Source organism: Cetorhinus maximus, chromosome 15, assembly GCF_964194155.1.
Source record: "Cetorhinus maximus chromosome 15, sCetMax3.hap1.1, whole genome shotgun sequence".
Classification (NCBI taxonomy): domain Eukaryota; kingdom Metazoa; phylum Chordata; class Chondrichthyes; order Lamniformes; family Cetorhinidae; genus Cetorhinus; species Cetorhinus maximus.
The window spans coordinates 59,939,757-59,952,471 of NC_135893.1; the positions used below are offsets into that span (position 1 = coordinate 59,939,757).

The 12,715-nt window shown below is 45.7% G+C and overlaps 1 protein-coding gene across 1 annotated transcript in view; it reads right to left on the minus strand.

Moving 5' to 3' along the window:
* Positions 1-12,715, minus strand: part of grid2ipb (glutamate receptor, ionotropic, delta 2 (Grid2) interacting protein, b) — a 115,725-nt gene that overhangs the window by 13,035 nt on the left and 89,975 nt on the right. The window contains exons 20-23 of the mRNA XM_078557645.1: positions 11,312-11,398; positions 10,701-10,830; positions 9,768-9,886; positions 8,847-9,011 (exon numbers count right to left, since the gene is read on the minus strand). Coding sequence (XP_078413771.1) covers positions 8,847-9,011; positions 9,768-9,886; positions 10,701-10,830; positions 11,312-11,398 — 501 coding nt within the window. The remainder of the gene's footprint in view (positions 1-8,846; positions 9,012-9,767; positions 9,887-10,700; positions 10,831-11,311; positions 11,399-12,715) is intronic.

A 12,715-nucleotide genomic window follows, 5' to 3' on the forward strand; every position in this document is an offset into this window, starting at 1 on the left:
AGGGATGTTGAGCTGTCACTTTTGCCCTTTCTTAAGCCGAGTTTCCATTATAGCGATATCATGCTGCCATGTCTGTGCCCTCAGCTCATCAGCTTTATTTTCTATATTTCTTGCATTTACATATATACTTTTTAACGCTGCCAAGTTCCTGTGCTGTACACTTTTTAGCCTGCGCTGCTTCTGTCTTTCAGAATCACTCACTAATTCTCCATCTCCCATTCCCCGCTCTGAATTTGCCCTCAGGTTCCCATCCCCCTGCCAATCTAGTTTAAACTCCCTCCCAACAGCACTAACAAATCTCCCTGCGAGGATCTTCATCCCATTGATATACATTTTTCATCACTAACCATTGGCTGTTCTTTGGTGCTCTAATGTCAGGGCAGATTCCATGACATTGGAAGTTGAGGCTATGACAGTCAAAATATCTAATCTAACGCTATTAGTAAGGATGTAAATGGAAAGGAATATTGACTTGCTTTGAAAGATCATGTGTTTGGGAATTCACCCTGCTGGGAACCCCCACCAACATCCCTGCTGGGAACCTCAACCAACAGTCCTGCTGGGAACCTCCACCAATGATCCCGCTGGGAACCTCCACCAATGATCCCTGCTGGGAACCTCAACCAACATCCCTGCTGGGAACCTCAACCAACAGTCCCGCTGGGAACCTCCACCATCATCCCTGCTGGGAACCTCAACCAACAGTCCTGCTGGGAACCTCAACCAACAGTCCCGCTGGGAACCTCAACCAACAGTCCCGCTGGGAACCTCCACCAACATCCCTGCTGGGAACCTCCACCAACATCCCTGCTGGGAACCTCCACCAACATCCCTGCTGGGAACCTCCACCAACAGTCCCGCTGGGAACCAGCACCAACGATCCCGCTGGGAACCTCCACCAACGATCCCGCTGGGAACCTCCACCAACGATCCCGCTGGGAACCTCCACCAACGATCCCGCTGGGAACCTCCACCAACGATCCCGCTGGGAACCTCCACCAATGATCCCGCTGGGAACCTCCACCAATGATCCCGCTGGGAACCTCCACCAATGATCCCGCTGGGAACCTCCACCAATGATCCCGCTGGGAACCTCCACCAATGATCCCGCTGGGAACCTCCACCAATGATCCCGCTGGGAACCTCCACCAATGATCCCGCTGGGAACCTCCACCAATGATCCCGCTGGGAACCTCCACCAATGATCCCGCTGGGAACCTCCACCAATGATCCCGCTGGGAACCTCCACCAATGATCCCGCTGGGAACCTCCACCAATGATCCCGCTGGGAACCTCCACCAATGATCCCGCTGGGAACCTCCACCAATGATCCCGCTGGGAACCTCCACCAATGATCCCGCTGGGAACCTCCACCAATGACCCCGCTGGGAACCTCCACCAATGACCCCGCTGGGAACCTCCACCAATGACCCCGCTGGGAACCTCCACCAATGACCCCGCTGGGAGCCTCCACCAATGATCCCGCTGGGAACCTCCACCAATGATCCCGCTGGGAACCTCCACCAATGACCCCGCTGGGAACCTCCACCAATGATCCCGCTGGGAACCTCCACCAATGATCCCGCTGGGAACCTCCACCAATGATCCCGCTGGGAACCTCCACCAATGATCCCGCTGGGAACCTCCACCAATGATCCCGCTGGGAACCTCCACCAATGATCCCGCTGGGAACCTCCACCAATGATCCCGCTGGGAACCTCCACCAATGATCCCGCTGGGAACCTCCACCAATGATCCCGCTGGGAACCTCCAGCACAGGAACCTCAACTGTTGATGGTGCTGGGAGAAGGAAATGGAGTCCTTATGGGAAATAGGATGGAATGAAATATAATCAAGGATTTTATGGAAGTCGGTGGGCTTGAAATAGATGTTAATGGAATTCTTCAGGTGTAAGTGCAACTCTATCCTCACACAACTTCTGCATATGAACAGGAGCAGGAACCCTAGCTGAGGGGCAATGAGGTCGAACCCTAACTGTGTTCAGCTAGCTAAGCACAGGCTAGGCCTGAGCAACAAACCTAGGAGTTCCAAGCTGCACAGGTCTCTACCAGGGTGGGTGTCCTTACATAAGAACATAGGAGGAGTAGGCCATTCGGCCCCTCGAGCCTGCTCTCCCATTCAACTAGATCATTCAACTATCCCCATATCCTTTGATATCTTTAATATCTAGAAATCTGTCATCTCTGTCTTGAACATACTAATGTCTGAGCCTCCACAGCCCTCTGGATAGAGAATTCCAAAAATTCACCACCCTCTGAGTGAAGAAATTCCTCCTCATCTTAGTCCTAAATGGCTTACCTCTTATTCTGAGACTGTGTCCCCGGGTTCGAAATCCCCCCAGCCAGGGGAAGCAACATACCTGCCCTGTAAGAATTTTGATAGATCAGCGTGGCCTGGGTTGGGGGCAGGAGGAGGGCGAGTGCTGAAGTCAGCATGGGCGCGGGAGAGTACAGAATGAAAACTCCCTGAAAGCAGAGAGCTGCCTCAGGGAAATGAAAAATGTAAAGACAAAAAAATAAAGATTTTAAAAACTGGGAAAAAATGCCCAGCATCAGAAACAGTCACCTCAACATGAAAATTCTGTCCAAACATTTTTTTTTGTTTAAATGATAGAAACCTCATCCAGCCCTTGGACGAGGTTTCCTGAAAAATGCAACGGTCGCCTAGCCGATTCACCCGCCCGCCAACCGCAAGGTTGGACAGGCAGTGAAAAATCCCAGTTAATTGCAGCGTTAATGGGCTTAATAGCCCTTTTAATTGTCGGCAGGTGCACTTCCAATGTTTGCGCACACCCGCCAACCGAAATATCACGAGGGTGCAATGACGTTGGGATGTCAACGCACGTTATTTTACAGTCGAGTGTGTCGCGCGTGCATCTGCACACCAAGCGAAAAATTCTGACCTATATTTCACCTGCCGTGTTCTTGCCCACTCACCTAGCCTGTCTAAATCCCCTTGAAGTCTCTTTGCATCCTCCTCAAAGCTCACATTCCCACCAAGTTTTATGTCATCAAGCAAACTTGGAAATAAGACCATAAGACATAGGAGCAGAAATTAGGCCATTCGGCCATCGAGTCTGCTCTGCCATTCAATCGTGGCTGATAAGTTTCTCAACCCCATTCTCCCGCCTTCTTCCCATAACCTTTGATCCCCTTACCAATCAAGAACCTTTCCATCTCGGTCTTAAATACACTCAATGACCTGGCCTCCACAGCCTTCTGAATTCCATAGATTCACCACTCTCTGGCTAAAGATGTTTCTCCTCATCTCTGTTCTAAAAGGTCTTCCCTTTACTCTGAGGCTGTGCCCTCGGGTCCTAGTCTCTCCTACTAATGGAAACATCTTCCCCACGTCCACTCTATCCAGGCCTTTCAGTATTCTGTAAGTTTCAATCAGATCCCCCCTCATCCTTCTAAACTCCATCGAGTATAGACCCAGAGTCCTCAAATGTTTCTCATATGTTAAGCCTTTCATTCCTGGGATTATTCTCGTGAACCTCCTCTGGACCCTCTCCAGGGCCAGCACATCCTTCCTGAGATACGGGGCCCAAAATTGCTCACAATATTCTAAATGTGGTCTGACCAGAGCCTTATAAAGCCTCAGCAGCACATCCCTGCTTTGATATTCTAGTCCTCTCGAAATAAATGCCAACATTGCATTTGCCTTCCTAACTACCGACTCAACCTGCAAGTTAACCTTAAGAGAATCCTGGACTAGGACTCCCAAGTCCCTTTGCACTCCAGATTTCTGAATTCTCTCCCCATTTAGAAAATAGTCTATGCCTCCATTCTTCCTACCAAAGTGCACGACCTCACACTTCCCCACGTTGTATTCCATCTGCCACTTCTTTGCCCATTCTCCTAACCTGTCCAAATCCTTCTGCAGCCTCCCCGCCTCCTCAATACTACCTGTCCCTCCACCTATCTTTGTATCATCTGCAAACTTAGCCAGGATGCCCTCAGTTCCTTCATCTAGATCATTAATGTATAAAGTGAAAAGTTGTGGTCCCAACACTGAGCCCTGTGGAACTCCACTAGTCACTGGCCGTCTTCCTGAGAAGGACCCCCTTATCCCCACTCTCTGCCTCCTGCCAGACAGCCAATCTTCTATCCATGCTAGTACCTTGCCTCTAACACCATGGGCTCTTATCTTACTGAGCAGCCTCCTGTGCGGCACCTTGTCAAAGGCCTTCTGGAAGTCCAAGTAGATAACATCCATTGGCTCTCCTTTGTCTAACCTACTCATTACCTCCTCAAAGAATTCTAACAGATTTGTCAGGCATGACCTCCCCTTGATGAAACCATGCTGACTTTGCCCTATTTTACCATGCACTTCCAAGTATTCTGAAATCTCATCCTTAATAATGGACTCTAAAATCTTACCAACGATCAAGGTCAGGCTAATTGGCCTGTAATTTCCCGTCTTTTGCTTCACTCCCTTCTTAAACAGGAGGGTTACATTAGCGATTTTCCAGTCCTCTGGGACCCTCCCTGACTCAAGTGATTCCTGAAAGATCGCCACTAACGCCTCCACTATCTCTTCAGCTATCTCCTTCAGAACTCTGGGGTGTAATCCATCTGCTCCAGGTGATTTATCCACCTTCAGACCTTTCAGTTTTCCAGGATGTGGGGACCAATACTACAATTGGTCTCCACAACCGAACCTTTGTCATTGATTGTGAATAGCTGGGCACCCAAGCAATGATCCTTGTGGTACCCCACTATAGTCTGCCAGCCTGAGAATGATCTGTTTATTCCTACTCTGTTTTCTGCCCATTAACCAATCCTTAATCCATGCTAGTATATTACCACCAATTCCATGGGCTCTAATTTTGCTGAGTAACCTCTTTTGTGGAACCTTATGGAAAGCTTTCTAAATCCAAATACACCACACCCACTGGTTTTCCCTTATCTATTTTGCTAGTTAGACCTTAAAAAACTCTAACAGGTTTGCCAAACATGATTTCCCTTCCATAAATCCATGTTGACATTGCCCATGCCTACCTTTATTTTCTATTGGCAGAATTTAGCCCTTGTTGGGCAGGCTCAGCGGGGATGGTCGGGAAGCCGACTGCTGTCCACAATTGAGGCTGGATGGCGATTTCACACTGGCAGGCCAATTAAGACCCACCCAGCATGAAACGCGAGTAGCAGCACAGAGCTGCCTCAGGGAGATAAAGAGTTTTCCCCCAAAACATAAAGAATTGAAAAATGTTATAAAACATGTGCCCTCATGTGACTCTGTCACATGAGCAGGGACATGTTATTAATTAAATTTAAAAATTTTTATTTTATTTTTATTTCCTTTTGGAAACCTCATCCCGCCCGTGGATGAGGTTTCCTAAAAAGTGCAAAGGCTGCCTGGCCTTTTCGCCTGCCCACCAACTGTAAGGTTGGATGGGCAGTGAAAAATGTACATTAATTGAGACTTTAATAGCCTTAGGTCTTTTAATTGTCAGCGGGCACGATGCCGATTCCCGTGTGCACCTGCCAACTGAAATGTCGCGCAACTGTGCATTGACGTCGGGACGCTCGCCAACATCAACGTGCGTCATTTTACGCTCAAGTGGGTCAGGTGTGAGCCCTCTTACCAAAGTAAAAATTTTGCCCTATGTTTCCCATTATCACATCCTTTATAATAAATTCTAGCATTTTCCCTACTACTGATGTCAGGCTAACCGTGCTATAAGGGAAGCAGAAACTGAAGTTTGGAAAGCAGTCATCTCCATAAACAATTTGTACTTTTACCCCCACCGCCTCCCCGTCCGATTCACTTTCTGAATACCAAATCACATTCCCTTCCAACTTCTCCTGCTCACTATCTAATCAATTCATCTTGAGCTGATGATTAACTTTATTATCTTTCTCATTGCTAAATTCCAGCCATAATCACACCCTTTTGATTCTGTTGTATTATTCAGTGTGAATGTCATTCTTCTTTGAACTCCACAGCTGACTTTGAGAAACATTCTACACGTTTACACATCTATCCCATCACCATCTTCCACATTCAGACACAATACCATTATCTCAATAATGCTACATGGTAGAATTCATTTCAAATGTTTGTTCCCTAGATTATCATACATTCCTTCTCTGCCTTTTGTATATAATGTAACTATCATATTTCTCTGGATGCACATCATGTGTTCAGTTATATATTAACCTCCATCCATATACACATAACTTAATTATTATACACATAGCATAGAGTCATAGAGGTCTACAGCACAGAAAAAGGCCCTTCGGCCCATCGAGTCAGTGCCAGTCAAACAAGTACCTAACTATTCTGATCCCATTTTCCAGCACTAGGCCCATGGCCTTGTATGCCATGGCATCGCAAGTGCACATCCAAATGCTTCTTAAATGTTATGAGGGTTTCTGTCTCTACCACCCTTTCAGGCAGTGTGTTCCAGATTCCCACCACCCTCTGGGTGAAAAAATTCTTACTCATATCCCCTCTAAACCTTCTGCCCCTTACCTTAAATCTATGCCCTCTGGTTATTTATCCCTCCACCAAGGGGAAAATTTCCTTTCTATCTACCCTATCTATGCCCCTCATAATTTTGTACACCTCAATCATGTCCCCCTTCAATCTCCGCTGCTCCAAGGAAAATAACCCCAGTCTATCCAATCTCTCCTCATAACTAAAACTCTCCAGCCCAGGCAACATCCTGGTAAATCTCCTCTGCACTCTCTCTGGTGCAATCCCATCCTTCCTATAATGCGATTTCCAGAACTGCATGCAATACTCCAGCTGTGGCCTAACCAGCGTTTTATACAGTTCCAGCATAGCCTCCCTGCTCTTATATTCTACGCCTTGGCTAATAAAGGCAAATATCCCATATGCCTTCTTAACCACCTTATCTACCTGTCCCACTACCTTAAGGGACCGGTGGACATGCACACCAAGGTCCCTCTGATCCTCGGTACTTCCCAGGGTCCTACCATTCATCGTGTATTCCCGTGCCTTGTTTGTCCTGCCCAAGTGCATCACCTCACACTTGCCTGAATTAAATTCCATTTACCACTGATCAACCCATCTGACCAGCCCGTCTATATCCTCCTGTAATCTAAGGCTAGCCTCTCTATTTACCACCACACCAATTTTCGTGTCATCCACAAACTTACTGATCAACCCTCCTACATTCAAATCCAAATCATTTATAAATATGACAAACAGCAAGGGACCCAACATCCATCCCTGTGGAACCCCACTGGACACAGGTATCCAGTCACAAAAACACCCCTCGACCATCACCCTCTGTTTCCTGCCACTCAGCCAATTCTGGATCCAATTTATTATATTATCATACACACAGTAAAATAACCCTCCCTAACTATATCACATGCACCATGTATTTCTGTATATCATACATCCTTGTACATAATTCCCAGCTATATATCACATATTCCCTTGGTGTACGCCACACATCCATGGAACCTATTCCCCAAAAATGTATATCATATTTCTTTGTCACATATTCGCCCAATGTACAGTATATTACAAATCAGATGATCTATGGCCTCGAATGTTGCATATGATCCAAGCAAGAAGAAACATCACATTTTCCTCCTGCTCCATGTATATGACATGTATCCGTAATAAATAATATTATATTAGTATGTAATACGTCACATATCACATATATATGTTACTTATTCCATGTTACGCATTCCCTTTCCTCTAAGGCCCGTGTTGTCACTATCCTGATCCAGACCAAGCTCGCCCACAGCTCCCCTTCTAACAACACCAACTGTGTTGACACAGTCCACACAGCCCACCTCCAGCTCTCTGATCGCCTTTGCCTGATTCCACCCATTTATCCAATCATTGCTGCAGCATCTCTTGCAATGGCTTCTCTTTACTGTCTCCATATTTTCACCTCCAGAGAGTCCAAAGATCCATCCTTGGCCCCTTCTTCCCCATCTAAATGCTGCAGCTTTGCATCATCCATAGACAAGAGCCTTAACTTCCACATGTATAGCAATAACACTCTGCTCTACTTCTCCACCACCTCTTTTGGGCCCTCATGGCCTCTGTTCTATTAGCATAGATTCCTGTTAAGCAAGAGGGTGATAGATTATCACGGGTAGGCAGAATGCAGATTTGAGGTTAATATCAAATCAGCCATGATCTTATTAAATGGCGGAGCAGGCTCAAGGGGTTGAATGGCCTACTCTGCTCCTTGTTCAGATGTTGGTAGCATTTGTCTGACATATGCTCTTGCATGAGTCTTACCTTTCTCAAGCTAAACACTGGGAGACCAAGTTCTTCAACTTCAACCCCCACCACAAACTTTGTATGCTCATCATCAACTTTAGCTCCACCTTGGGTTGAGTGAGGCTGTTCAGAACTCTGGCATTCTGTTCGACCTAAGCTATGCTTCCGATTCCATATCCACTCCATTAAAAACTCCACTTACTTCCACCTCCATAATATCATCCTCTCACACCCTCCCCTCCAACCCTACCTCAACCCATCTTCTGCTGAAACCCTTGTTGATGTCTTCATCACCTCCTATCCTCCACGCTCGGTAAATTTCAGTTCAACCTCTATTATGTGTGCCACATATCCCTTGGTATGTCACATATACGTCTCCATATATATCACACATTTCCCTTGAATATATTAAGCATATCACATGGCAATCAAATATTACATTTTCGTAAAGCTGAAAAGAAGTTGAGAGATTGTTACCATTCTGATAGAGGTAATTCATAAAACTGAAAGAAATAGGATTTTACTGAACCAGAACATTTTGGAAATGTTCAATGTGATTGGTGGCTAATAACTGCACTGATTTGCTCCAAGCTAAACATTACCTCAAACTTTGTGATAAATTCTGCAAATATCCCAAAGAAAGCTTCAGTCGTCGTCATCTTTGAATCTTCTCCAAAAAACGTTGAGACTTTATTAAACTCCTCGATGGCTCGATTCTGCAGGGAGTCGAGGGAAGCGATGACGGGCTGTGCATCCCCCAGGAATGCCTGACACATCAGTTAAGACAGTAACAGTATTTGAGAACTTAAAGAACCTTTCAAATCTTGAGCTACATGTGATACAGACTAGGTCCAACCCTCATTTACTGCAGGAAACACATTATCAATCTGCTTCATCAACTTTTGTCAAACATTTGGACTACTGGATGTCCAGCATAGGAAATGCTTACTCTATTATGTGACAAGCTCTTGTTCTCCAGACATTTCTTATAACTCTGCACATGGACTTTATATAACTCCACACTGTGCAACTTGTACGAAATAGCAACATTACTTACAGGATCAAGGGAACTTTTCGGCGCACCTTACCTGTGCTATACCTCACATGGGAGCATTTGATATGGCAGTGGAGATGTAGCTTTACTCTTGATCTGAACCATGCTGTACCTGACCTGAAAGCGCTGGATGGTATAGTGTAGAAAGAGCTATATATCTTGACATGCAAAATTGTTGTACAAGAAAAAAAACAGCTGGTCCATCAAGCCTGCAACACACTATAACAGCTGGAAAATCTTACTTAACATTTACCCATCATCCCTCTGCAGCCATGTATTCTCCTGGGAGAGGCAAAAAAAGGAAAACCAAGGGGCAAAAAGGAAAAGGATGCTCTAAGCAATACCTCTCTGATCTCCTCAGGTAATAAAAACCAGTCCAGGAAATCACATGACAATGACATACACAATATAAACAAAGATAATATGCACCGAGAGTGACTTCCTCCATGTTTTCTCTCTGGAAGGATACAGTCATGACTGCAGAGAATCTGTCCTCATCGGTGACTGCCATGTTCTCACAAGCTGTCTGTATGTCTTTCCTGGTTGTGTGGATGTCAATAATTTCCGTAGTTATCGTTCTCTGGTTAACTGAAAAAAAGGGAGAGTTCTATATTCTTCTGCATCCTTTTGCAGCCCTGGATGGTTCCAATTTTTGTATCTTAGATTGTGGGTGAGTCGCACTTCTCCATAATTTTGACAGTGTCTATCCTTACCTTAAGATCTAGATAAGCTTTTAGTAATGTGGCTGGGAAGTGAACAGCAAACCCTGTGTAGTAATAATTTTTAGCTACTGGACAATTCTCACTCTTGTCTTTGAAAACAGTAGAACATCACTATCAACCCTACTTTTGGAAATGTGAAGCAAATTTCTTTTAACCATAAAGAACAACACACACATAAATAATAATGACACACTACAGCTATAGATTTACAGCAAAAATCCTTCCACCTAACTCCAATATTCAGGTCACAGGTAATGACCATCTCCGAATCAGTTTTTCAAGGCCTTCAACAGCATCACCACTGCCAACACCCCAATATTCAATATCTGGGGTTTACCACTAACCAGAATTTTAACTGGGCCAACCATGTCAACATTTTGGCTACAGAACAGAATTGAGGCTGAGTGTGGGGAGTCTCTCACCTCCTGAATCTGCAAAGCTATGTGCAAGCCTCAAGTCAGCAATACGATGGAATATTCACCTCTCGCCCAAATGAGAGCAGCCACAACACTCAAACACCTTAACACCATCTGCCAATAGTGGAGGGCCTGAATGTTCCATCTCATGGGCTCTTGGCAAAGTGAAAATATTTTGGATATCGCTGACTTTGTCACCGTATAATCTGAGCACAAACACTCGGTTCCCCTTCAGGGAGTCACTGTTTAATGTTTTTAACTGACCTTTTGCAGCAAGTGCCACAGTTGGAATCTCCTTGGCAAAATCCAGCAGCTCAGGAAAGTGCTGGCTCAGTGATTTGGCAAGAATGTGCAAGAAAGTAGATTTCCCATCCACGGTCTTTGTGGTGTCAAGCTGGGAAAAAAATATACACATCAAATGAGAAATGCAGCATGGGGGTGCTTTTAAAACTCAAATTCAAGAAGTTTCCAATATGGTTAACCTCTCCCTTAGGGTGCAAGCACAATTAACACTCTTCTCCCCTTCCCGAAGGAACACCAGCACAATTAACACTAGTCTCCCCTAACCCCAGGGGGTATCGACATTGATAACTATTCACCCCATTTTCATTCCCAGCTGTTGATAATATTGTTAATTACTCTTCTCCAGCACAATTAACCACTCCTTTTTCCTGTTGCAGAAACTGCTGCCACCATTAATCACTATCGTCTCCCCATACCGCTCCAGGGTTGTCAACTCAATTAACTAATTACTCACCTTCCGTCTCACACAGGCAGCCAACAGTGAAAGCAATTCCCTTTCCCTTGACAGCCTCTGTTAACATGGACACCAACTCATAACTTAATTACATTTGAACTCAACTGTTGTTACTCACCTCTGTCAGGAAATTAATTTTAAATCCTGTAGTTTTGGGGCTCTTGGGTTGACCATTGTTGAGATAATTTCCCATTGCAAGGACAAACTGTCAGAGTAAAGATGAAAAATCAATTACTGAGGAGCAATAAGTGTGCTGGAAAATGACAACGCTTTAACATATGAAGCCAATAGCTTTTGCTCTGGATTTTCTGTTCATACACGGACTCATCCACTGGATTACTCCCCACTGCATCTCCCATAAGATAGAAGGGGCTCCAGGCTGCCGCATGACCACCCTGATGGAACAGAGAGACCCACATATACATAAGGAAAGACCCACACAGAGAAAGACAGACACCCATAGAGAGAGTAACAGATGGACCTACAGAGACACATATAGGAAGAAACCCACAGAGACATACACAGACATAAATGTACAAAGAACCACACAGAAAAACAAGGTCCATAACAAAGTGAGGTCCCAAACACAAATGACAAGCTTGTTGGTTGAGGAATGTATTGGCCATGACATCAGTAATATCCCCCTACTCTTAAGTAGTGTAATGGGATCTTTCCTGAGAAGGCAGATGGGGCCTTTGTTTAATGTCACATCTGAAAGATGGTACCTCCAACAGTGCAGCACTCCCTCGGTACTGCACTGCAGTGTCTGCCAGGATTATTGGCTCAAATCCTGGAGAGAGACATGAACCCACAAGCTTCTGAATACCAGAGGCTCGTGTTGTACCTTACTAATCATATGGTACCCAAAATAAGTCACAGCACCATGCTACAGCAATGTGATATTGGGCCTGAACTTCTACGGAGTGGCAATCAGAGTTGGATTGCCACTCTATTCCTACTTTCTTACCTGTAATATTTTTTGATCCTATCTCACCCGACGTTCTGACTCAGGCCGGGTGAGATCTGTGCAGGGAAATTCACTTCTGAAGCTTTCAGTCGAGTGTTGCAGAGTCAGATGTAAGGAGGCCATGCCCCTTTTTTTATGGCACTAGCTGCCATAAATCAGGTAAGTTAAAGGTCCAGCCAAGTTTAAAAGTATTTGACAGACCAAGGAGAAGGTAAGTGTCCAAGATAAGTGGATAGGTTTTGGAAGGGGCGATGGGATTTTGTGGGGGGGATGTCGGGTCATGTCGAGCCTTGGGGTGGGAGGGGAGTTGAATTGGGCCTCGGGGTTGGGAGTGAGTCGGGCTGGCTTGAGCCTCAGGAAGGAGCGTTGGGTCGGGTCTTGGGGAGGGCAGGGTTGGGTCAGGCCTTGGGGTGGGAGTCGGGACTATTGGGTGCTGGCGGTTAGAGTCGGGGTTGGGAATCAGGTCTTGTGGGTGTGGGAGTCCCTGTGGTGAGGGGGGAAAGAGTTCCATGGTGCAGGTGGGTGCGGGGGGAGTCCTGTGGTGGGAGATACCCC